The sequence below is a fragment of the Homarus americanus genome, unplaced genomic scaffold (assembly GCF_018991925.1).
Source record: "Homarus americanus isolate GMGI-L3 unplaced genomic scaffold, GMGI_Hamer_2.0 scaffold43009, whole genome shotgun sequence".
Taxonomy (NCBI): Eukaryota; Metazoa; Arthropoda; class Malacostraca; order Decapoda; family Nephropidae; genus Homarus; species Homarus americanus.
The window spans coordinates 37,613-63,893 of NW_024749207.1; the positions used below are offsets into that span (position 1 = coordinate 37,613).

The 26,281-nt window shown below is 42.0% G+C and overlaps 1 protein-coding gene across 1 annotated transcript in view; it reads right to left on the reverse strand.

The window, feature by feature from the left end:
* Positions 1-25,067, reverse strand: part of LOC121853312 (tubby-related protein 4-like) — a gene marked incomplete at its 5' end in the record, with an annotated part of 46,539 nt that extends 21,472 nt beyond the window's left edge. Inside the window, one exon of the mRNA XM_042347364.1 lies at positions 24,885-25,067. Coding sequence (XP_042203298.1) covers positions 24,885-25,067 — 183 coding nt within the window. The remainder of the gene's footprint in view (positions 1-24,884) is intronic.
* Between the last annotated feature and the right edge of the window lie 1,214 nt (positions 25,068-26,281).

Sequence of the window (26,281 nt, forward strand, 5' to 3'; positions counted from 1 at the left end):
TTTATGCTAGGGATGGGAGTACATCTGTCTAGGGCTGGGGTGTAGCAACCTGGCTGGTGGCTCTCTCGAGAGGGCAGTTCAATAGATGTCAAAGTTGTGTTTGAATGTGGGTGCGCCAAGTCCGTAGACCTGCTAGTGATAGGTGTTTAAACTGCTAGGACAGTGGTTCTCAACCTTGTTTGCCCATGCACCCCTTTCTCATATGTCAGAATGTCATTTCCCCCTCCTTTCAAGATTGTCTGCCTCCAAGTGCATTCCAAATAATATGCATATAATACTGAAAATCTTTTCTTTTTTCCATATTAGTACATATACATTTACAATTTTACATGGATTATTTTTAAAGTGGAGTTTGTACAAATTAAATGCCAATTAGAAAATGTTGATGGATTTATAAAACTTGAATAAAAGTAAAAATAGTTTTTTTTATTTATAATGAATTACTTAACAGACCAAGCTGAAGCATAATGCAATAAACAAAAAAGTTCAATCGAATACCAGGATGACCTTAATTTCTAATTAATTTTATTCAGATGAAGATTTCCAGTCAATGAGAAACCTGTGATTGTTTTTCTTCGCCAATTCTGGGATACGCGGAGGAGTGCTTGAAAGGGCACAACGCAGGTCATTTTCTACCTCTAATCTACTACGTTGCTTCGTTTTAATTTGCAACAGAGTTGAAAAGCCTGACTCACAAAGATATGTCGACACAAACGGAAGCAATGCACGGATAGCTCTTTCTGCCACTTTTTGGGTAGGAATCGCGCATCAAGGGCCAAAATTCTGTGATTGATTTCTCATCAGAACATCTCTTGCTCCCGAATCAGTTTCCCCCTTGAAAACCTGAATTCCCCTGGTTGAGAACCCTCTAGGGAGAACATATGAGCACGGGGTGGAGACTGCAGTGGGCAGGTAAACAAGTGAAAAGTTACACGAAATAGTGTTAGGAATTATGACAAAACTAAATTAGGCAGGAAGTTAAAACCTAAACACGTCAAAGAGGTCACTACGTCTACTACACAAACCTGTCGAATAACAAATTGCAGGTTACAGAAATTTATTCTATACTGATATGCAGATTAGGAACATTATTGGACAAAGGAAGGCTATAGGTAGGAGAATAAATCGTGGTGAAGTTTACCGCCGAGATTATTATAAGGTATTGGCCAGTAGTGTTAAGACCGAGATAAAAAAAAGCAAAGAGGAATAATGAACTGAAGGTAGCAAGGAGGAGAAGTCAAACCCCAAGGGATTCTTTCATATGTATCAAACTAAAACACGAGAAAAGATTGGACCAATACAGTCAGATACCGGCGAGCTAACTGATAACGACGGAGCAATGAGCAATAATCTGAATATGTATTTTTCAACAGTTTTCACCCCCGAAAATTTAAACATGGTACACCAGGGCGCCGGCTATATACAGAGGTAGCGAAGAAAATAGATTAAGCGAGATAGTAGTGACTAGTAACGATGTTAGTAAGCAAATAGACAAATGAAAGCCTAATAAGTCACCAGATCCCGATGAGATATTTGCCAGAGTATTAAAGGAATGTAGGGAAGAGCTGAAAATGCCATTAGCAAAGTTGTTTAACGTGTCCTTAAAAACGGGTGTAGTACGCACCAGAATCCTGGAGAATAGCGAATGTAATACCGATTTTCAAGAAGAGAGATAGATCACTATCCTCTAACTACCGTCCAATCAGTTTAACATCAATTTTTGGCAAACTACTGGAAGCAATAATGTCAAACTCTATTCGAAATCACTCGGAGAAGCACAAGTTGATCAATGATTCGCAACATGGCTTCACAAGCGGGCGTTATGTCTAACTAATCTATTAACATTATTTTCAGCTGTTTTCGAATCAGTGGACGAGGGGCACGACTATGATGTGGTATATCTTGACTTTAGCAAAGCCTTCGACAGAGTTCCCCACGAAAGACTAATAAGAAAAGTGGAGACTCATGGCATTGGAGGAGATATTCTAAAATGGATTAGGGCGTGGTTACAGGACAGGAAACAGTGAGTGAGCATAAACGGCACTAAATCCGATTAGAGTAACGTCACTAGTGGAGTACCCCAAGGCTCAGTACTTGGACCATTATTATCTATTATACTGTATACATATACGACATAGATATCGGCGTAGACAGCAACATAAGTAAATTAGCTGACGACACTAGAACAGGGCGTGTAATTCGATCTGACGTGGACTCCGCAAAACTACAGGAAGATCTAAACAAATTTTTCAAATGGTCTGAAAAATGGCAGATGAAATTCAAAGTGGACAAATGCAAAGTACTTAGTCTAAGAGATGTAAACAGAGAAACCAGATGAACAACGATGTTATAGAGAAAACCGACTGTGAGAAAGATTTAGGAGTAATGAGAAGTACTTGGTTTCATATAAAGGAGTGTTAGTTACAAGACTAGCGAGGTCATACTAAAACTATATCTTGCGCTTATGAGACCTCACCTGGATTACGCAGTTCAATTCTAGTCACCGTATTACAGAATGGATATAGAATCCCTAGAAAGAATTCAGAGGAGAATGACAAGACTAATCCCGGACATTAGGAACCTTGAGTACAGAGACAGGTTAAAGCACCTTAATTTGCACTCCCTCGAGAGACGTAGAGTGAGGGGCGATACGATCGAGGTGTATAAATGGAAGTCAGGGCTAAACAAAGGGGACATTACTAAGGTACTCAAACTATCCAACCAGGAGAGAACTCGTAACAATGGTTTTAAATGAGTGGAATAAGTTACCAAACATCATTATTAACTCGAATACGCTGGATAGCTTCAAACATAGGTTGGATAGATATATGAGCGATAGGGGGTGTAAATGGGACTGCTCAGTATGGGCCAATAATCCAGCTGCAGTTTCCACCATTCTTATGTTCTTATGTTAACACTGAGGTGCAGCTGTTACTATATATTAACTGTAAGAAGCAAAAGGAGCTGCGCGGCCATTGATGGTATATGTTCTTCCTAGGCGTCAGCAACTATGGTCTTCAGGTGAGTATTTGCCGTCGTTTATTTCTTCCCAGTAAATATATGTACAGGTAAATCTAGATGATGTTGACAGCTTTAAGGGGAAGTGAAGTTACGATGGAGAGTGAAGTAAATATTCACCTAAAAATATAAAAGAAAAAATTTTGACAGTAAAGAAAATCACTGAACATTATAACAAGAACAAAATAACATTGAATTTGTCAGGCATTACTTTATTACATTAAGGTACATTATTATGTGGCTAAGTATATTTTCGATAATGTTATCCTTCATACTCCTTAAACTTTCATTCTCTTTCATTGAAAAATTTATCTTCTCACATCTCACCAATCAAATATTTTTCACTGGATCAAATTTAATTCTTGGCGTCATCAGTAATACAATCGTCCTCATCTTTTGACAATCCTCTAAAAGTTTCTCAATCAACCAGGTGACAAAGTTATTCCTCTCAGTGTTGTTTTATTTCTCAATCATCTCCAAAATTATTTAGTCTTCTCAGGAAAATTCTCACTTTTCTTCTTGTACACTGTTTGTTTTCAATCATATTCAACCATTTCTTCTCAAAATCCAACGTTTGTTTTATCCATGGCATATTTGTTGTGAGCCTAAACTTTTCCTACAAGTGTTTCATGTTTCAAATCTTCGACTCTCACGACCAGTTACTAGAAATAGCCACGAGCAGACACAGACTCCTTCACCTAGACATTATTCACGTTTTCCTTCGTGTGATTTTTTGCCTCACGTTGTATCGAGATAAACATCTAGTATTCTCTCTCTCTCTCTCTCTCTCTCTCTCTCTCTCTCTCTCTGTATGTCTGCCTGTCCATCTACCTATGAATCTAGTAAACTACCTTATCTCTTTATATATATACAGTATTTATATATCTTTGTCTCTCTCGCTCTCACAGGTTATACAAGGCCCTGGTGCCACTGGACAAGGTTCTCGTCAACATGGATTGGAGTGAGGAGAATTATCCACGACGCCCAGACTCAACACGGCCACCAGCTGCCCCTACACGCATGTTTCCTGATTCATGCTGTAACACACACACACACACACACACACACACACACACACACACACACACACACACACACACACACACAAACAACTTCAATTCTATATTCTTTCTGGAAACAATTCAACATGACAGTCCTTCAATCAGTGAGAAGAACTTGTATAAACGAGATTAATCCTTCAGAATTCATTTACAAACACCAAGAAAAATACCATATTCAGAGAGCATTAAATTCTCTCCTCAGTGACGACAGCGTTGTGGGACTGTCATACATCAGGAAGTTTGGCGAAAAATAATGCATTAGTTTGTGATTCCCGACAAGAGTGAGAGCCGAGTGTTGGGTGATGGATGGTACACTGTGCTGTTGTGTCCCCTTCGCCTCCTCACTCTCTTTATCTCTCTTCTCTTTATTCTTTCTTCTTCATTCCTTCTCTTCTTTGTATTTATTTTGTTTTTGAATATCAATCTTCTCTTCCTCTCTCGTCCTCTTGCTACTGTTATCTTTTGCCTTTTTCTTCTCCTCCTCTATCTCTGTGCCTGTATTTTTATTAATGCGTCTTTCATAGTATCTCTAGTTCACTATCCTATTATAAATTTGACTTCCTTCCTCTCCCCCTCCTTCCCTACCCTCTCCCATTCCTCTTTCTCTCCCACCCCCTCCCACACTCCTCCTTCCTCCCTTTCACCTTCCTAAACTTCCTTCCTTACCCTCCTCTTTCTCTAACTTTCTCCTTACCTTCTTCCTTCCTTACCTTCCTCCCCCTACTGACCTACCCGCCTCCACCTTGCCCACCATGCCTCTGCAATATCATGTTTACGGTAATGGTTCGGTCGCTGTGAAAGAAAATGAACTTTTGAATTTCAGTAGAGGTCTGGAATCTTTGCTCATAGTGCTTGACCCCAACATTATTCAGTTGGAGAGTATACCTACGGCACCTGTAAACGTGTACTACTAATAAAACAAAATCATTCTTTTTTTTTACTGATTTAAGGAAACGATACCGACCTCATTAAATCTGTAAATCATTTATGACTTGTGTCCTACGAGCAGGATCCTTATTTAATCCTATTGATCACTAATCTTCACTGGGTTGAGTTGACTGGGGTCTTATTCCTCTCGTGCCCCGTATATTAAGTACAGACGGACGCGTGATACACAGTACAGTATATATTTTAGCACTTCCCGCTTAGTAGTATCCCTTATGAATCACTTCAGGCGGACCTTCAGCCGACATGGTGGTCGAACAAAGGCTGTGTGTCATGGAGCTCAAACCTACCCAGACACAGACACTGGAAGAGTCACAAGAAATGTTAATTTGCATTAAAGTGAAATATTACTTACTCTTGCATGTCATCAAAGATTCCTAAACTGCATTCGCGTGTGGTGCTCCTCCAAGCGTTACGATGTGGAGTAATCGTGTCCCAGGAAAGGATGTCCACCCCGCCTGATAAATTGGCACCGGCAAGAGTAAAGAAGCCAGCCAAGAAAAGGGAAAAGAGAGTTGGTGCCAAAACACATCCTTGTTTTACCTCCATTTAAAAGGGGAAGAACTCAGGCTGAGTGCCATTGTGCAGGACACTGCCGTTCATGCCATCGTGGAGTTGCCTCACAATGGGAATAAATTTTGGTGGGCAGCCAGCTGAGAGTCCCCCAGAGGGCTTTCCTGTTGACCTTGGTTTGGTCGATGAAGGCCATGCACAGGTCACGACGCTGTTCTCTGCACCTTTCGTGTATCTGACAAGCAGCAAAGATCATGTCAGTGGTGACACGTGATGGTCTAAAGCCATATTGAGATTCTGGAAGGAGGTTTGCCGCCTCAGGAAGAAGTCTGTTTAGGAGGACTCGGGCGATAATCTTGCCAGCTATGGACAGCAGCGAGATCCTGCGGTAGTTGCCACAGTCTGACCGGTCTCCCTTGTTCTTATAAATATTGACAATGGAAGCATCTTTAGGAGCTTGAATGATTTCCTCCTATTCCCATATATTCTCCAGGAGAGAGTGGAGACGGCTGGTAAGCAGAGGCTTTTGTATTTTCCATTTGTTTGATGGCAGTAGCTTCCTCATCCAGGGATGGAGGATAGCTGTGTTGGGTCAGTTCTGGATGCTGAGTGACCTGCTGCTGGGTAGTTAGGACATCCACATCACATCGGTGTTTGAATTGAGCAGCGAATGGTAGTGTTCTTTCCAGCGCTGAAGGATGCCGTCTTTGTCTTTAATTTGGTAGTTACCGTCGGATGAGCGGAGGGGGACTGCACCATGAGTGATTGGCCCATAAATTGTTTTAGTGGACTTGAAAAAATCGTGCATCTTGTGTTGATCTGCATGTTTTATGCGTTTCACATGCTTTATTTCTAAACCAGTCGTTCTTTAGATTGTGTAGTTCGCACTGGCCGCCGCTTTCTTCTTGCAGAAGGTATCAGCTTTGGTTCGAGACTGAGGGTTGTTCTGCAAGTCAGTTAAAGCAGTACGTTTACCATTGGCGAGTACATTGATTTCCGGGTCATTTTCATCAAACCAGTCCCGATGTATGCTTTCGATCTGGCCGAGGGTCTCTGCAGGTTTTTGTCATGACAGTGTCGAGAATACCCCAATCAGCACTGGGATTTGGTTTGTTTGTTGTCGGGTTGTTTATCATCCCATGTTCGAGCTGCTCTCTGAAAGCATGTTTTACTGCTGGAACCTCCAGACGCTTAGTGTTACAACCTCTTCTTGAGGCTTGCTGCCTTCGTCGTTTTGGGGCGACATGAAGTGAGAGCTTGGCTCTGACTTGCCGATGATCAGTGTGGCAGTGTTCTAAGCCACACATGGCTCGGGTGATGAGAACATCTCTGCGATCTCTTTCTCTGACAATAATGTAGTCAATGAGATGACAGCGTTTGGATCGTGGGTGTTGCCACGAACCCTTGAACTTGTCGGCCTGCCTAAACAAGGTATTGGTGATAGTGAGGTTGTGTGTAGCACACTTGCTGAGGAGGAGTAGCCATTGGGATTACACTTGCCTAGTCCATTTCTCCCAATGATTCCCTGCCAAATGTCAGCATTTCTGCCAACTCTGGCATTGAAGTCACCAAGGAGCACAACCTTATCTTCTCTGGGAATAGAGGTTAGCAATCTGTCAAGGTCGGCGTAAAAGACCTCCTTGATGTCATCTTCTGCAACCAGTGTTGGGGCGTATGCACTGATGAAGAAAGCATGACGTGAGTGATTCAGTGGGACTCGGAGTGTCATGAGGCGCTCGTTCATCCCAACAGGCATTTCAGTTAGCCAATGTAGGATACATTGGCGGATAACAAAGCCAACTTCATCTCTGCAGCAGGCTTACCCTTCCAAAAGAAGGTGTAGCCAGATCCTCGTTCTGTGAGTCGACCCTCGTCTGGGAGCCGGAACTCACTAATGGCTGCTATGTCGATGTTTTACCTAGCCAGCTCTTTTGCCACAAGGGCAGTTCTTCTTTCATGACGCACATTTGTGCCAGTATCCAGAAGGGTCCTGACATTTCATGCAACTACCATAAGAGGTTGCATAGTTTTTTTGTTTTTTTTATCTGTGATTTTTTCTGTGTTTTCGACCGCATAAGGACGACATTACTGGGTGCGGTTGCCCAGTCAGGTTGGTTCTTTAGGCAGGCTATGTTTAGGGCACCATTTCTAGCCCCCTCCCCATGTGGGGTGAGCAGTGGGGGTTCTCGAAAGGGCTGCTCAGTCGCATAGACAGGACCGGATTGCACTGCTGCCTAGATCCCAGTACATAAACGACCATCTTATCTGTGCCGCCCATGTGCAGAGTTGTGACTGGAGACTCCCGGCAGTCATCTCTGACTGTCCCCGTAGCCACTTGTCCGTCACCATAGGAATTTTGGTGGTATAGGGGTTTTGATGATGGTGAGAAGTATGATGAGCTGGATGATGGCTGCGCATGAGTTGATTTATGTGGTGAGGCAGGAGTGCAGGCTACAACCACACATCTTGGCTCTCCCTTTTCCTGGTCCAGTGGTGCAAGTGTTGCAACGACTTGGGAGAGGGAGAGTTGCAGTGAACTGCCGATAGCCCAGTTTCTTGGGTTTCGCCTTAGTAGCCTGTCCATCATGCATTGCCTTCATCCACCAGTGTAGTCGTTGGGTTCCCATGGTGGCCACCCTTCTGCCTATACCGCCGTTGGGGTCTTGTTGGAGCACTGCAAGCATGTCTGCCTGATGCAGGGCTTCACCGTAGATTTTAAGTTCGGGGTTTACTCCCGTAGCCTTATACCTACCAAGGTTAATCCGCAAGGCAGCGGGGCAGTGATTAATAGGGGCCAGGACGTGTCCACATGCCAGTGGGCCTATGTGCCGTCCCTCTGGGGCCCACTGCTGCTCTGAGATCCCCTGCTGGTCAAACACACACACACACACACACACACACACACACATACATTCATACATAAATACATACATAAAATGTATAACTAAGACTAAAGACGAACTGATATTTCGTTTTACCTTTATAAAGACCCATTAAGACCACGTGGACATACCCCCTACAGTATATAATTATAAGACTCGCTAAGACTCGATGGAAGCCATGCCACGTAAGCCCCATTACGACCCTTTAAGACTATGTGGAGACGCCCCATGAAAGACCCATTAAGGCTCTGCGGAGGGCCTCCCATGCATTCATATCCGCCAGCAATAAATCCTCAAACTTTTTAATTTTCTCAAAATGAAAGTGTGAATTTGTGGGCCATTAAATGTGGCCGCCATGTGAGGTTTTGTGTGTGTGTGTGTGTGTGTGTGTGTGTGTGTGTGTGTGTGTGTGTGTGTGTGTGTGTGTGTGTGTGTGCGTGTGTGTGTGTGTGTGTGTCCCTTTACAATTATGTTCATTTTATGTACTTCAAACATCACAATATATATCGTTGTATATACTTGTGTGTATAATGAACTAGACACAACCTAAGAAAAGTTTCAAACTCGATATAAAAAAAATAGTTGACCCCACATTTTCCCCTTACATGGAAGTGGGAAGGTAGGAGCAGTGGGAAGGATGGATTGGTGGTCAGCAGGGGGTTGGTGGGAAGAATGAGGGTTGTGGACAATGGATAAACACCCAAGACTACTTCCGACAACCATTGGCCACATCCTCTTGAAGACGGAAGATGTTCTCTTCCCCCAACATTAAGACACTCGCCTCTCTGATCAAGTAACACAAAGGTCAGAGTTACGTCTCTTGGATTGTGTGTTTAGTTTGTGTTGCCTTGCTAGTGACCGTATCCTAGGAGTTACTATGTGGTTGGCAAGATCTTCTAAACACTGCCTTGTGGTGAAAAACCCTCGTTTATCCCAACTTACGAGACAACACACTATGTACCTATGGATAAAGCTTCTGTTATCTGATGTACAGTACACGCGACATTAAACTAGTCACTGAATTCGATAAAAAGTTTTGGTTTTATGTGGAGTATACGAGACAAGGCATCCTGCGGCAGAGTGGTTAAAACCTGAATTAGTGATGACAACTGTAGCCGTGTATCACATTTAGCTGGGAATGATTAACGTGGAGCTAACATGACAAAACAAAATACCACAAATCACAAATACTGAAACATTCGTAATGGACCACAGCTCCAGGGTTCACCTTTAACTCACGTCATATTACTGAAAAATCCGAAATATACATCATAAATTCTATTACCACAACTGTATAACGTTATGCATGTGACCAAATTTTACACACGAAAGATAAAAATTAATTTACTGTATCCATAGTTAAAAAAAATAGTGTTAGGTTCTTCTAAAGTATTTACCGGGAAAATATATTGACACTTTGTAACTGAGGGTAGGAGAGGTGGTCTAAGCAACGGATAATAAAGGAAACTGTGAGAGAACGAATTAATTATTTTATTCATTCCAGGGGTCGGTGATTCGATTCCCGGGCGCTCCGAGTGCAGTACCTGCCATGCTGCCTCTTTGTTTACCAAATAGAAGACTTATTAAACAGTGTGATGTATCCACACTGTCCCTAACGAACAGTCATACCTATGGGGCCCACTTTATATTTACATATGACAAAACACGAAAAACAGCGATATTGCTTAAGGCGCGCAGTTTGTATGACAATAAAAAACTACTCACACACAGACGGCAATCAGGCGCTGGTCTAAATTTTGTAATACTACAGTTGTGAGACTTCTGATTTATCTCCCTGAATAACAATCTCTCTCCTCTCTCTCTCTCTCTCTCTCTCTCTCTCTCTCTCTCTCTCTCTCTCTCTCATTATGTGGACGGATCCGTGTCATAACATCTGGTAAAGGGAATTTCTAAGAACAAACCTCATAAAGGTCTCCTAGGAAACAAGATCACCTGAGCTACCCCTCTTCTCTTTACTGTGTCTCTCACCTCTCCCTCCTCTCTCTCATCTGTGTCTCTCACCTCCTTCTTTCTCTCTCATCTTCAGCATGTCTCCTCCCTCCTCCCTCCTCTCCTCCCTCATCTTGTGTGTCTCTCACCTCTCCCTCTCTCTCTCTGTCTTCTGTGTCTCCTCTCCCTCCTCCCTCTCTCCTTCTGTGTCTCTGCCTCTCCCTCTCTCTTCCTATGTCTCCCTCTCCCCTCCTCTCTCTCTCTCATCTTCTGTCTCTCTCACCTCTCCTCCTCTCTCTGTCTTTACCCAGCATACTCTCCCCACCTCTCCTCTCTCTCTCTCCATCTTCTGTGTCTCTCACCTCCCTCCTCTCTCATCTTCTGTGTCTCACCTCTCCCTCTCTCTCTCTGTCTTCTGTGTCTCTCACCCTCTCCCTTCTCTCTCTCATCTTCTGTCTCTCCCTCTCCCTCCTCTCTCTCTTGTCTTCTTGTCCTCCCCCTCTCCTTCTCTCTCATCTTCTGTGTCTCTCCCCACCTCTCCCTCCTCCTCCCTCATCTTCTGTCTCTCCCCACCTCTCCCTCCTCTCTCTCATCTTCTGTGTCTCTCACCTCTCCCCTCCTCTCTACATCTTCTGTGTCTCCCTCTCCCCTCCTCTCTCTCATCTTCTGTGTCTCTCCTCTCCCTCCTCTCTCTGTCTTCTGTGTCTCTCACCTCTCCCTCCTCTCTCCCCTCTCATCTTCTGTGTCTCTCACCTCTCCTCCTCTCTCTCATCTTCTGTGTCTCTCACCTCTCCCTCCTCTCTCTCCTTCTTCTGTGTCTCTCACCTCTCCCCTCCTCTCTCTCTGTCTTCTGTGTCCTCTCACCCTCTCCTTCTCTCTCTCATCTTCCTGTGTCTCTCCCTCTCCCTCCTCTCTCTCATCTTCTATGTCTCTCACACTCTCCCTCCTCTCTCTCATCTTCTGTGTCCCTCTCACCCCTCTCCCTCCCCTCTCCCTACATCTTCTATGTCTCTCACCTCTCCTTCTCTCTCTCATCTTCTGTCTCTCCACCTCTCCCTCTCTCTCATCTTCTGTGTCTCTCCCCACCTCTCCACTTCTCTCTCTGTCTTCTATGTCTCTCACCTCTCCCTCCTCTCTCTGTCTTCTGTGTCTCTCACCTCTCACCTTCTCTCTCTCTCATCTTCTGTGTCTCTCCTCTCCCTCCTCTCTCTCATCTTCTGTGTCTCTCCTCTCCCTTCTCTCTGTCTTCTATGTCTCTCCCACCTCTCCTTCTCTCTCTTTCCATCTTCTGTGTCTCTCACCTCTCCCCTCCTCTCTCTCTCTGTCTTCTATGTCTCTCCCTCTCCTCCTCTCTCTCATCTTCTGTGTCCTCCACCTCTCCTCCTCTCTCTCATCTTCTGTCTCTCACCTCCTCCTCCTCTCTCTGTCTTCTATGTCTCTCACCCCTCTCCTTCTCTCTCTCATCTTCTATGTCTCTCACCTCTCCCTCCTCTCTCTCATCTTCTGCCTCTCCTCTCCCCTCCTCTCTCTCATCTTCTGTGTCTCTCACCTCTCTCCCTCCTCTCTCTCGCTCTTCCATCTCTCCCACCTCTCCCTCCCCTCTCTCTCTTGTCTTCTGTGTCCTCACCTCTCCCTCCCTCTCTCTCATCTTCTGTCTCTTACCTCTCCCTTCTCTCTCCTCCATCTTCTGTGTCTCTCCCACCTCTCCCTCCTCCCTCATCTTCTGTGTCTCTCTTCTCCCTCCTCTCCCCTCTGTCTTCTGTCTCCCCTCCCTCTCTCTCATCTTCTATGTCTCCCCCCTCTCCCTTCTCTCTCATCTTCTATGTCTCTCACCTCCTCCTCTCTCTCATCTTCTGTGTCTCTCACCTCCCTCCCCTCTCTCTCCATCTGTCTCCTGCCTCTCCCCCTCTCTCTCATCTTCTCTCTCACCTCTCCCCTCCTCTCTCTCTGTCTTCTGTGTCTCTCCTCTCCCTCTCTCTCTCATCTTCTGTGTCTCCCACCTCTCCTCTCTCTCTCTCATCTTTCTGTCTCACCCCCTCTCCCTTCTCTCTCTCCTCATCTTCTGTGTCTCCTCTCTCCTCCTCCTCTATCATCTTCTGTGTCTCTGCCTCTCCCTCCCCTCTCTCTCTGTCTTCCCCTGTCCTTCCTCTCTCCTCTCCCTTCTCTCTCATCTTCTGTGTCTCTCACCTCCCTCCCTCCTCTCTCTCATCTACTGTGTCTCTCACCTCTCCCCTCCTCTCTCTCATCTTCTGTGTCTCTCACCTCTCCCTCCTCTCTCTCATCTTCTGTGTCTCCTACTCTCCTTCTCTCTCATCTTCTATATACCCTCACCTCTCCCTCCTCTCTCTCATCTTCTGTGTCTCCTGCCTCTCCCTCCTCTCTCATCTTCTGTGTCCTCCTCCCTCTCCTCTCTCTCATCTTCTGTGTCTCTCACCTCTCCCTCCCCTCTCTCTCATCTTCTGTGTCTCTCACCTCTCCCTCTCCCTCATCTACTGTGTCTCACCTCTCCCCTCTCTCTCTCATCTACTGTGTCTCTCACCTCTCCCTCCTCTCTCTCATCTTCCTGTGTCTCTCACCTCTCCCCTCCCCTCTCTCTCATCTTCTGTGTCTCTCACCTCTCCCTCCTCTCTCTCATCTTCTGTGTCTCTCACCTCTCCCTCTCCTCTCTCTCATCTTCTCCTTCTCCACCTCTCCCTCCCTCTCTCTCTCATCTTCTGTGTCTCTCACCTCTCCTTCTCTCTCTCATCTTTCCCTCGTCTGCTCACTCTCACATTTACTTCTTGGCGACACAATATTTCCACTTTTCCTTTGTCTCTTCCCTTTATAATAAATTCTTCAAGGATAACTACAGAGGTGAATAATATTTCTAGAAGTAACGTTAATAGGCTTCAAGGCTGGTATATATAGTGACGTTACACCAGGCAATAGTGCGTGAGGAGGCTGTTTAAATAAAGGTGATTATAGGCTACGTTGTTTTATATGATAGTTGTGGAAAAAAAAATCCCGAAAAAATTATAAAATGCTCAAAGATTTATTAACATGTATTCTAAATATGTAAACAACTGTTGAGTAAATGAATCTTTTATCCTGCTCTGTGGTGACGTCATCTGGGGAAAATGATAGTTCTTGCTAACAAACATTTCTTGGAGATAATTAATAGCTTATAATTTCAAGCGTCAATTAAAAGCAATCATGTGAAATTTTTCTACTTTATCAACAATCATTTAAGTTATTTAGGATTATGACGATAACTACAGTACAGTATAGACGATCTCGGGTCACTGGTGGGGGGTAGTTAACGTCCAGTTGCCAGATTTTTAACTCCAAGGAAATTCTTTAATTTCTGTGTAAATTTAAGTGCCAAACATTTTTCGAAATAATTTTTTGAATTGTAACGACACTAAGTAAATTTACTCCTCGTTAATTACTGCGGCGCTCATAAATTACCATCAAATGCTGGTATTTTATGCCTATTTTTTAATTTGACTAATGCTAAAGCTAAGGGAGGAAAAACTAACTTTATTCTTTTTAGTTTTCTTATGAATGGGATAGGGTGGAGCTGAGTAAGCCTCCATTTTTATTTTAACAAATTAAGTAATTGTGTGTAAACATTACATACCACGTCTAGTATCACACTGTTGTTTCCACTGTCAACACTTTTGTTTCCATTATTTATCAATTAAAATTGTCACTATATGTTACTTGTGGTGAGTTGACCAACAATCCTTGCACTGGTGTCCTGGTGGTGAGGGGCTGGGGGATTGTCACAGGCAATCCCTGCCGGCTCCTGGAGTGCTGAGGATGACGTCTATCAACGACGATGGTAGACGGTATAGTATGCATGCATGTATGTATTTATATATATATAGCGACCTGTGATGTAATGATCATTATCCTCGCCTCGCAAACGAGTGGACCCGAGTTCGCTCCTCGGGCAGGGTGAAACTATGGGCAAGTTTCTTTACGCCATTTGCCTCTGTCTACCCAGCAGTAATTGGGAATCTGGATGTTTATGGATTTGCGGATCGTGTTCCAGGGTAATAATGGTTAGCCAATGCCCGGTCTTCTCAAACTATTCCGTGACACTGGGTCATGCAACTCGCTAACTCAGGGTGTGGTTGTTGTGTTGGCGACAGCTTCTACACCTTAAACAAATTCACGCCATCCTCGATTTGGAGGGGGATCCATTATTATTATTATGTATGTATGTATGTGTGTGTGTATGAATGTATGTATATTTGTGTAAATAATAATAATAATAATAATAATAATAATAATAATAATAATAATAATAATAATAATAATAATAATAATAATAATAATAATAATAATAATAATAATAATAATAATAATAATAATTAACGGTTCATTGAAGAAGCATGGCAGCCGGACGCTGAAAATATAGAGTTACATAATTGGGAATGGGTCTCTTGATTGACAAATAATATACAAGTAACATAAGTGATACAAATATGATATATAATACTAGGTGGGGAGAAGGTCAAACTACAGGGCATTTCAACATAGTGACAGTGCAAAAGTAAGATTGACTGGGGTGAATACACTGGTTGATTACAAGTTATTGATAATTTTGCAATGTTGGGACTGGGCTGTTCTTATAGCGATCAGTTCTGTGCTCGTATGGGCTAGATGCGATTGTGGTGTCGAATAAAAATTCTCGCGAGGATCTCAGGTGGTAGTAGGCCGGTGTCGATGATGGTGCAGAAGCTTCTAACAAATTTGCAGATGAGGTCGTGGTGATGGTCAGTGAGAGCCGAGAGGGTCAGTGTGTTGAGCGCTTTGATATGTGGGTAGGAAGGGAGAGAATAATCTTGCATGCCCTCCTTGCACTTTTTCTCAGGTGTTTACGTTGTGTGGCATTTAGGGAGAGACCAGGTGAGGAGGCTTAGGTGAGCTTGGGAAGTATGAATGTTGAGTAAACACTGAGGAGGTCGGGTGCAGAGTCCAAGGGACTTGAGTCGGCGTAGGAGGTGGGGCAGGAAACTGGAGGATTTTACAACTTCACTGACGTGTGGTTTCAATTTAATTTGTTGTCTATGGTGACGCTGAGGAGCTTAGTGGAATCTACAACCTGGAGTGTGTTGGGACCCAAAGTAATGGAAGGGGTGGGACAACGTACGGAGGAGGTTGATGTACATAACCATGGTCTAGGTATGGTTGATGGTGACGTGGTTGTTGGTGGCCCAGTTTTGGGAGACTGTTCAATAAATCCTGAAGGGCGGTATAGTCGGGGCAGAATTGTTGACGCTGATCCCAATTGGAGTCGTCGACATATTTCCAGCGAGCAGGGGTTTCTCTTGGGGCATTACTGATAGCATAAGGAAGCATAGTGGTCCCATCTTGGTGCCTTGGGGGATGCCACAGGTGAGTGACTGAAAGGTGGAGACAGCCCTCGAAGCGTACAGCTTGACGTCGGTTACTGAGGAAGTGGTAAGCCATGGTATAAGACTTCTTCGAAACCCGAGGTCGATAGCTTTGTTGATGATTAAATTGTATGTATGGATGTGTGTGTATGTATGAATGTATGTATGTATGTATATATGTGGTCACCGTGGAGCATTACTAGTTCAACAGAAGGCAGGAAAATTGTGTTGGAAAACCCAGGCGCCTTAAGGTAAAGTTGAGGGAGAGGTCAGGGAGGTGGTAGGGAGGGTGAGGTGAGAGAGGTTAGGGACGGAGGAGAGGGTACGGGAGAATTAGGGACTTGGAGGGAAGGAAGGGAGTTTAGAGGATCGTTCCAGCACTTACTACAAACATATCTGCGATGAGATATGATAGAAGTATTGAAGTGGGTGAAAGGAATCAATAAAGGGATATAGATAAAGTTCTTATAATATCCGAGCAGGATAGGACTCGGAGCAACGGTTCAAGTTGGATAAGTTTGGTTTAGGGAGATAGGAAGAAACTGGTTCACAAATAGGGTGGTGGACGAGTGGAACAAGCTTGCAACTTTGCAGTAAGTGCGGGAACTCTGGGAAGTTTAAGGAGACTAGATAGATTCATGGATGATATAGAGTGGTAGTAACTCTCGACAGGAGCTGCCATGCACAGGCCAACCGGCCTATTGTAGACTCGTTATTTTCTTATGTTCTTACGTACAAGTTGTTAAGCTTGTTCCACTCGTCCACCACCCTATTGTGAACCAGTTTCTTCCTATCTCCTCCTAAACCTAAACTTATCCAACTTGAATCCGTTGCTACAGGTCCTATCCTTGGATATTATAAGAACTTTATCTATATTCCCTTTATTGATTCCTTTCACCCACTTAATACTTCTATCATATCTCCCTCTTCGTCTTTCTTGGAAATGCAAGTTTGCTTTTAACCTATCTTGATATGGAAGATTTCTAAGTCGGAATCATATTCGTCATTCTTCGCTGCACCGACTCAGTGAATTGATATCCATTCTATAATAAGGGCACCAGAACTGAACCGCATAATCGAGGTGCGGCCTGACTAGCTTAAGATATAGTTGCAATAAGACCTCTGCACTCTTGTACTTACACTTCTAGATATAAAACCTAATACTCTGTTTGCCTTATTTCGAACATTAACGCACTGTTTTCTAGGCCGTAGGTCCGGGCTTACAAGTACCCTAAGTCTCTTTCACAAGTCGACCTTTCTAGGTTAATGTTGTTAAGGCTGTATACGTTGACAGTATTTGTTCTCACCAATATCAAGTACTGCACTTGCTGGTGTTGAATTTCATTTGCCATTTCTCTGACCACTCCTCCTACAGTTTATTTAAATCCTCCCTGTTGCATTTGCATCCTGCCCTGAATTAATCTGCCCTATTTTGGTGTCATCCGCAAACTTGCGTATGTCACTGCTGATCCAAGTATCTAGATGTTATATAGATTATGAACAAGAGTGCGCCCAGAACTGACCCTAGGAACCCCCATTGGTATTGGCCCCACTCAGATTTGACACCATCTACGTTGACCCTCTGTGTTCTATCGGTGAGCCAAGATTTTATCAATTTAGAATTTCCCTCGATACCATGAGCCTTAATTTTCTCAGAAGCCTCTGTCCAAACGCTTTGCTAAAGTCCAAGTAAATAACATCGTAATTATCGTCATTATCTACTATCTCGAAGACTTTCTAAAAACGCCAGCAGATTTGTTAGACAAGATTTTCCCTTTGTAAACCCTTTTTGAAGTCGTAGATAATTTGCTTTTCTCAAATGCGATCGAATGCTATTTGCTATAATTGATTCAAGAAATTTCACGACGTCAAACTGATCGGCCGATAGTTTGACGCTGATGCTCTGTCTCCTTTTGAATATGGGTACTACATTTGCCTGTTTCACAAGTCTGTCACAACTCCTGAGTATGTATGTATGTATGTATGTATGTATGCATGTATGTATGTATGTATGTATGTAAATATGTATGTATGTATGTATGTATGTAAGTTTTATCTAAACAAAGATGCAAACGGGAAGAAAAAATAAATTTAATCTGGTGCAATTTAACCTTTTTAAAGTATTATTCATATACAACAAAACGAAAATATTTCACACAATGTTTGTAACCTAACCTAACCTAACCTAACCTAACGAAGTGACACGAAAATTAAGAAAATGAAAATAACGTTTGAACTGAATGGAAATATTGTGTAATAAACACACACATTAATTAACGGTTTATTGAAAATTTGAGCCTGATGGCTAAAATATATATTGGACATAAAATGACTACATACATTGGTGGTTTAACAAAGCCTTCATTACAGAGGAAAGGAACATACAGTGAAAATACAGATTAATGTAGGTGTTGAACAGCAAACTCTGTAGTGTAGTAACTCCCCCTCCCAGATGGTGTTAGGGAGGAACTCAGTGGTGTAGTAGTTCTCAGATGGTGTTATGAGGGACCTGGCGTGGTGTAGTAATCTCGCAGATGGTGTTATGAGGGGCCTCACGTGGTGTAGTAATTCTTCACAGATGGTGTGTGTTATGAGGACTCACGTGGTGTAGTAATTACTTTCACAGATGGTGTTATGAGGGACCTCACGTGGTGTAGTAATACTCTCACAGATGGTGTTATGAGGGGCCTGACGTGGTGTAGTAATCTCACAGATGGTGTTATGAGGGCTCACGTGTAGTACCTCACAGATGGTGTGAGGGACCTCACGTGGTGTAGTAATTTCACAGATGGTGTTATGAGGACTTGACGTTGTAGTACCTCACAGATGGTGTTATGAGGGAAATGGTGTAGTAATTCCCTGACAGATGGTGTTATATGAGTGAGGTGTGGTCCTAGTCCTTTCCTATCGTAGACGGATTAACACATCGCTGGTTGTTGTTGTCTCACCGGCCGTTATCACTGGTTGGGACCTCACTGTGTGAAGGTGTAACTTGGTGTATTGATGTTACTGCTTGAGTTGTTCTCATCGATTCTAAGCACTGTTCACCACTGTTCACCTCTGTTAACACTGGTCTCTGTTCCTTTCCTAAATGAAATTGTAACTTCAGGCGAGAACTTGTTGATATTCCGGTGGGGGAGGAGGGTTCAGGGGAGAGGGTTGGTATGGGCTGCATAATTGTTGACCTGGCTGCTCCGGAGAGGAGCGCTAGGTACGTCTTGACCTCTTCGGTGGTCAAGGATGTGTGGTTTTGTGTTGTGTGTGTGTGTGTGTGTGTGTGTGTGTGTGTGTGTGTGTGTGTGTGTGTGTGTGTGTGTGTGTGTGAATTTCCAATTAATCAATAAATTACGCATAAATTTGTGACCCATGAAAACTTGAAGAATATACAAAGCAATGATAATAATTTTAACCTGCCAGTTAATGAAAACATCTACTTACACATATTAGATTAATTACTTCCATAAAAATAACAAAACGTCAAATATAATGGACCAACAACACACAGCCAGCCACAAATATTCATTTAATAAACACCAACTCTGCTTTTGCATAAACACACACACAGTTTAAAACACAAACAGAAATAACTAGAAACATTGCTGCCACAACAAGGACTTCACCACAGTTCAGAAATGTGACCTGACCTTTGACCTTGAGCTATGAAATATATTTTCTGTTTCAAATTGCAGTAGTTAAACCTTTTACCTAACAACCAACCCACCTGCCAGTCTTCAGCCGTGTTTGCTTACTGTGTTTGATCTATCTTGTTCACACACACACACACACACACACACACACACACACAGTTAAGTGTTTATCTATATACAGTCCAGTTTAAAATTATATTATATAATCAGTCATGTGTCTGTACCTGCACACACTTTTCTCCCAAGACCGATGAGTATTATTGAGTACATTATTGAGTACATTGGCCGATATAAAATGTAAAACGGTAAGAGGTCGAATAAAGATCCCAGACGAACATCAAAGGTTACTATCGGTAAACAGTTCACTGACAGCAGCGTCTTCTTCAGTGTACGCCACTATTAATTTTAAGAGTAATATGATATAACCAGGAGAAGGTTGACAAATATTAAATACAATTCGACAATATTTTTAAAAGAAGCCAGGAACATGACCTCGTTCTATAGCTCAGCTGAAGGATGTAATCTGGCTCACAGTAAAACAAAATGTAATATGATTCCTGGTTCTGACTGAGAGGATTACGAACCGAATTATGAACCCAGATAAGGGAGACAGTGACTTGTTTTCTCTTTCCAAATGAGAAAGAATCTGATCTATATTTTTTTACTTCATAACGACGGAACTTAGTTGATCTTTATGTTCATTTAAAGGGAATATAATCTTTTATATCTACACAGAGATTTTCATGGCAGGGTGGGAGTAATATGCTCTGTGACCTCAACTAAGAAGTGGGGGGTGGTGGCCTGAAACATGGTGTCAGCACGAGTTGTTTACTTTAAATTCACCTAAAGTGAAGTAAGTCACTTTCTTCATTTTTCAAGTGATGGAAAACTGATTTTAACATAATTTAAGGGGAATGATTCAATTCCCTCACATAAAAATTGATCTACTTTTTGATGGGAGAAGGACATTATTTCTGGGCTTATATAGCGGGAATGCAACCTGGTGACCCAACACACACACACAGGGTGGCCGGGTGACCTACATCCCTGGTAATGTCTTGGTGATAACTTCAATGAGGTCACTCCACCCTGACCTGTTCTGCCCTAGTCTCTCTGAGATGTAAAATAATTATCTCTTGTACATTATTATATCAAACAATTATTGGTCATAATAATTAAGATGATCACCACCTTAAGCTTGAGGTAGAGTGTAGCATCAATAACTTAATATTTTATTTTCCTTAACAAGATATTTTACGGTTTTGAATAAAATATAATACAAATCTCAGCATCGGAACTTAACATGGCATAAATTATACTAACCTAACCTGACCTGACCTGACCTGACTTCACCTGACCTAACCTAACCTGACTTAACGAAACGTAACCTAAGACGATCTAAATTTATTTTGATCATGACCTAACTTAACCTAACCCAAACTGTGCTCATCAAACCCAAGATGTCCTAAACTGACCTAACCCTTGCTGACCAAAGCTAACCTAACCTAAGTTACTTTAACCCAATCTAACCTACCCAATCCTTACAGGTGAAATGTACCTACGTGTAATTTACCTGTGTTAAAGTCATGACGAGCCAGACTGTGTCCTCTGGATGGTGTTGAGAGTGGACAGGGAGGGGGTGAGCGAGAGCAATAGTGTAGTGTTTTAGTAAAAAATAAAATACCAATTACAGGTATTTATTTTGATAAGTTACGGTAATACAATTAATAAGTGTATTTGAGGTTAATGAGTTTTTTCAGATCTGGGAAATAAAAAAAGAATATTGTGAGTTTTCATTGTTGGTGTTTTCTGTTAGGTTGATGTCACACTCACGAAACAAAAGTCTGTTTACTCGTCTGAGACTTTGAGCAGATGGAACAAGTCCGTGAACTGCTTGTCTACCTATACATGTGTAATTGACGTCTCATTTGGCTGCGGTACAGTTTCGAACAGGAGCGCAAAAATAGTTTCATTTCGTGAAACTTAGTGTAGAAATCCTACGTGTATTTTAATGTTCGATTTGGTGAAATAGATCAAGTAAATTAGTGGAAATCTTAATTAGTTAGAAAGGAAATTAGGATGTTAGTCTCAGAGAGAGAGAGAGAGAGAGAGAGAGAGAGAGAGAGAGAGAGAGAGAGAGAGAGAGAGAGAGAGAATAAGCGGCTACTGCTCATTGCGGTCTTAAGCCAGTACAGTATACGAGGTCAACATTTATGGCGCAGAATTTCACGAAACTGTAAGGTGAACTGCCCTATGTCTTCCATAGTAATACAAGCGAGATAGTCTACTAACCTAAAAGGCTGAACTTTACCTCACCAATACTATACCACACAACCTAAGTCAATCAAGGTGATGTATCTGGTAAAAAATGCCAGAAAGATTAATATTATCACCTACAATATCTCTCCGACCACCTCTCGCTCTTATAGGAAAAAAAATAAAACTCGTCTTGAATTTGAGGGTTTTTTCTATGTTCTTAAGACAACTATAACCTTAATTCTCACACATGAGTATTTGTATATTATGTAATACTAAATATAGAAAATATATGGTATATTGTTGAAAATCCCACAGCGGTATATAACCAATCACCAAAATTTCTCTTAAGAACAGAGCAAGTAAATGTAATCTCTTCACACCTCCGGAAATAGTTAAGCTAACCCATTTTTTTCATCCCCACTAAGTTGCTTCCTCACCACAACAACAACAAATAAAAACAACCCCTACCGGTAATTACGTTTTCTGTGGTGAGCTTCCCACCATGTGATCTCCGGGAGAGAATTACTCCGCTCGCGGCGACAACTCATCAGTTTCATTATAACACGAGGATTATCTGGTCCTGCAGGCGCTCACACACACACATTAACATGAAACAAGGTCGGGTTACCACAGACGCTTGGCTGCAGGGAATTTGTATTGGGACAAAAATTAGGATTAAACTCTCCGGGTCTAAACCATCACGTTTCACTTACTTTTTTTTTCCCTTAAAGTCGGAATTAAAACGAATAATATTTTTCTATATACCACAATAGCTGTTGTTGTTTCTAACTAACCAAAGAAAAAATTACCATGAAAATTATCTGATATGATGGCACATAGTTCCTGCTGCCAAACTTTGCATCAACGATGGGAAACACCAGACGATATTAAACAAACTCTACCACAAGTATATTATAAGAAACAAGTGTGAAAAGGTTAAATATGTCAATTGATTTACGTGTGTGTGTGTGTGTGTGTGTGTGTGTGTGTGTGTGTGTGTGTGTGTGTGTGTGTGTGTGTGTGTGTGTGTGTGTGTGTGTCTGTGTGTGTGTGTGTGTGTGTGTGTGTGTGTCTGTGTGTGTCTGTGTGTGTGTGTGTGTGTGTGTGTGTGTCTGTGTGTGTGTGTGTGTGTGTGTGTGTGTGTCTGTGTGTGTCTGTGTGTGTGTGTGTGTGTGTGTGTGTGTGTTGTGTGTGTGTGTGTGTGTGTGTGTGTGTGTGTGTGTGTGTGTGTGTGTGTGTCTGTGTGTGTCTGTGTGTGTGTGTGTGTGTGTGTGTGTGTGTGTCTGTGTGTGTCTGTGTGTGTGTGTGTGTGTGTGTGTGTGTGTGTGTGTGTGTGTGTGTGTGTCTGTGTGTGTGTGTGTGTGTGTGTGTGTGTGTGTGTGTGTGTGTGTGTGTGTGTGTGTGTGTGTGTGTGTCTGTGTGTGTGTGTGTGTGTGTGTGTGTGTGTGTGTGTGTGTGTGTGTGTGTCTGTGTGTGTGTGTGTCTGTGTGTGTGTGTGTGTGTGTGTGTGTGTGTGTGTTTGTGTGTGTGTGTGTGTGTGTGTGTGTGTGTGTGTGTGTGTGTGTGTGTGTGTGTGTGTGTGTGTCTGTGTGTGTGTGTGTGTGTGTGTGTGTGTGTGTGTGTGTGTGTCTGTGTGTGTGTGTGTGTGTGTGTGTGTGTGTGTGTGTGTGTGTGTGTGTGTGTGTCACTAAAATAGAAGTATCGGCTATGAAGCCTTAAAAGACAACTGCAGTTTTTGGGGAATCGATAACTTTTTGCTTTATTGTTATAATTCAATGAAAATTAATGAGCATATGTGAATATTTCCTCGGTTTCATTTAAGGCGTCGTTTAATACCATAAGCTACTAAAATTGGTTAGGTTAGGTTGGCTTAGGTTAGGTTTGAAACTACAGGTATTAATTTTTTTGTTTTCTATTTTATGACACAGATAAGTTATGGGTGGTCGACAATCATCCCTATTTAGTGCACATAAACAGTACTGTATATACACACAGACATAAGAAATATAAGAGAAAAATAGACTGCCAATATGTGAGAGTTATAGCCAGTATTGGTGGATGAGCCCGGCGTTATTTACACGTTTGAGAAAAATGCAAATTACTCGCCGTCATGTACAAGAGAGTTGCGGTAAAACTGTGATAGAACGTCAATGTACCTGACATGTACAACGGAATCTCTGAAAAGATTATGTTATTTTATATGAACAGAGATTTTTCAGGGTTGTGGTGTATGATGAGGCGTGAGCGGTAATGTTTACAACCCCGGAGCGTTCGTCAGCACACAAGTTTAAACTATGAGTTGTATTATTGACCATCTCAGTGTACCTTCCTTCCCAGTCTTCAGGCTAGAGTGATTAAATGTTTTTCTTTCACTCTTTGAAATACATAGCAACTTTCTCTTACTAACTTTCTTATTATCTCTAATTCTTTTCGTTTTCTTTTATTTAATTTTAATTCTCATCCTAATCTCTCTCTCTCTCTCTCTACCTCCGGAACCGTAAACTCTATCAAATGTTCCATACAATAATTCGTAACTCTAATGGCTGTTAACGAAATATCCATTCTAAACCAAACATGCCTTAACAAAATTTCCATTCATTTATTTTATTCTTCAAAATCTGTATCTAAATAAAATGTTAAACGTAATTTATTGATATTTGTTATGTCTATGTTAACTGTGGCAACATATTAAGATACAGTCTGATACAACCACCTACGTCTTAATCACACGTCTAGTAGTCCCTTCCTGTGGTAATTTCATTCTTTATCGACAAAAAAATTACGAGATATAATTCATATTTTCATTACTATTTTCGCTTCATAAAAACTTACACCTATATATTTAATAACTATATATGACAGGTGTTGTAAAATGTTGTTAATAATAATAACTTGTAAAAATCATACAAGGTTTTTACTTATTTCAGCTATCAGCTTTATCGCATTTTCTCGTCTCATTTATTGTGTTAGAACTTATGGCTCTCCGATATAAAAGGAGAGCATCAAAATAAGTAAAAAATAAATAAATAAACTACAAAATCAACAATAAATCGCCTCAGAATTAAATAAATACATAAATACCTTCAATACAACTTTCTTATACTGTAACACATATTAAACTAAAAAAAACAGACTTCAATAAACTTTGTAAGACCTCGGAATACCATCAGCCAGAGACAACAACACGTCCCTAGTCTAGACACCAGCTCACTTGAATGGTATCACCTGGTAACATATAAGCGCCATCCGACCATCGTGGCTCCAGGAGAAGTGGGTCACTGGTGTGTTCCTGTCGTTTATGAGTTCGATGCTCCAGCGGCCCTCGTACTTTATCCAGACGAAGATGATTCCTGAGGAGTCGCATGTCGCAAGTTTCTGATACGGTTCGTTCCATTTTACCAGCGTCACCTGCGGCAACAAAGAGAATAAAAGTTAAACATTTTATTTCTACAAGTGTAATCTAATTTTTTTTTTTCGTTCTTCTACTCCGAGGGAAAAAATATATTCCACTATGTAAATTATTCAGGTGCAGTAAGAGCCACTAGGCACATAAGTTTCTATATTAGATAAAAGCTCTCCACTTTACACACTAACTGGCCACGTAAGGTTGTGTCAAAATCAGGAGAGTTTCCATTTCTCGCCCATTAAAGAAAAATGGTCGTGGAAAGATGTGAACTCGCATGGGCAAACTAATGAGCTGGGTGGAGAGGCCGCCCGCCACGCACACAATGAGGGCTCTTATGTTTACAACCTGTTAGGAATTTTAGCACACAGAGAGGCGACTTGGTAGAAAATAAGGCTTGGCGTGACCCCTAACTGTGAAGTCGAGGTTATGACTCCCTAGTGTTGCGAGGGTCGGAACTAATTATGTTGCGAGTTGTAATGGCGTTATTTAGTTGTGAGGGTTATAATGGCGTTATTTAGTTGTGAGGGGTTATAATGGCGTTATTTAGTTGTGAGGGGTTATAATGGCGTTATTTAGTTGTCAGGGTTATAATGGCGTTATTTAATTGTGAGGGTTATAATGGCGTTATTTAGTTGTGAGGTTATAATGGCGTTATTTAATTGTGAGGGTTATAATGGCGTTATTTAGTTGTCAAGGTTATAATGGCGTTATTTAGTTGTCAGGGTTATAATGGCGTTATTTAGTTGTCGTGTTATAATGGCGTTATTTAATTGTGGTTATAATGGCGTTATTTAATTGTGGGGGTTATAATGGCGTTATTTAGTTGTCAGGTTATAATGGCGCTATAAAGAACAATAAAGAACAATTTTACTAAATACAACACTAACAACAACAACAACACTAACAACAACAATGATAAGGGTGAAGGTGATACAACAACATAAATAAGGTTCAAAACGGACGTAAAAGAACAACAACAGCAACATAAACAAGGAACACTTAGGCTAAACACTACAACAACAACACCACCACCACTACCAACACCAACAACAACAACAACAACAACAACAACAACACCACCACCACTACCAACACCAACACCAACAACAACAACAACAACACCACACCACCACCACTACCAACACCAACAACAACAACAACAACAACAACAACAACCACCACCACTACCAACACCAACACCAACAACAACAACAAC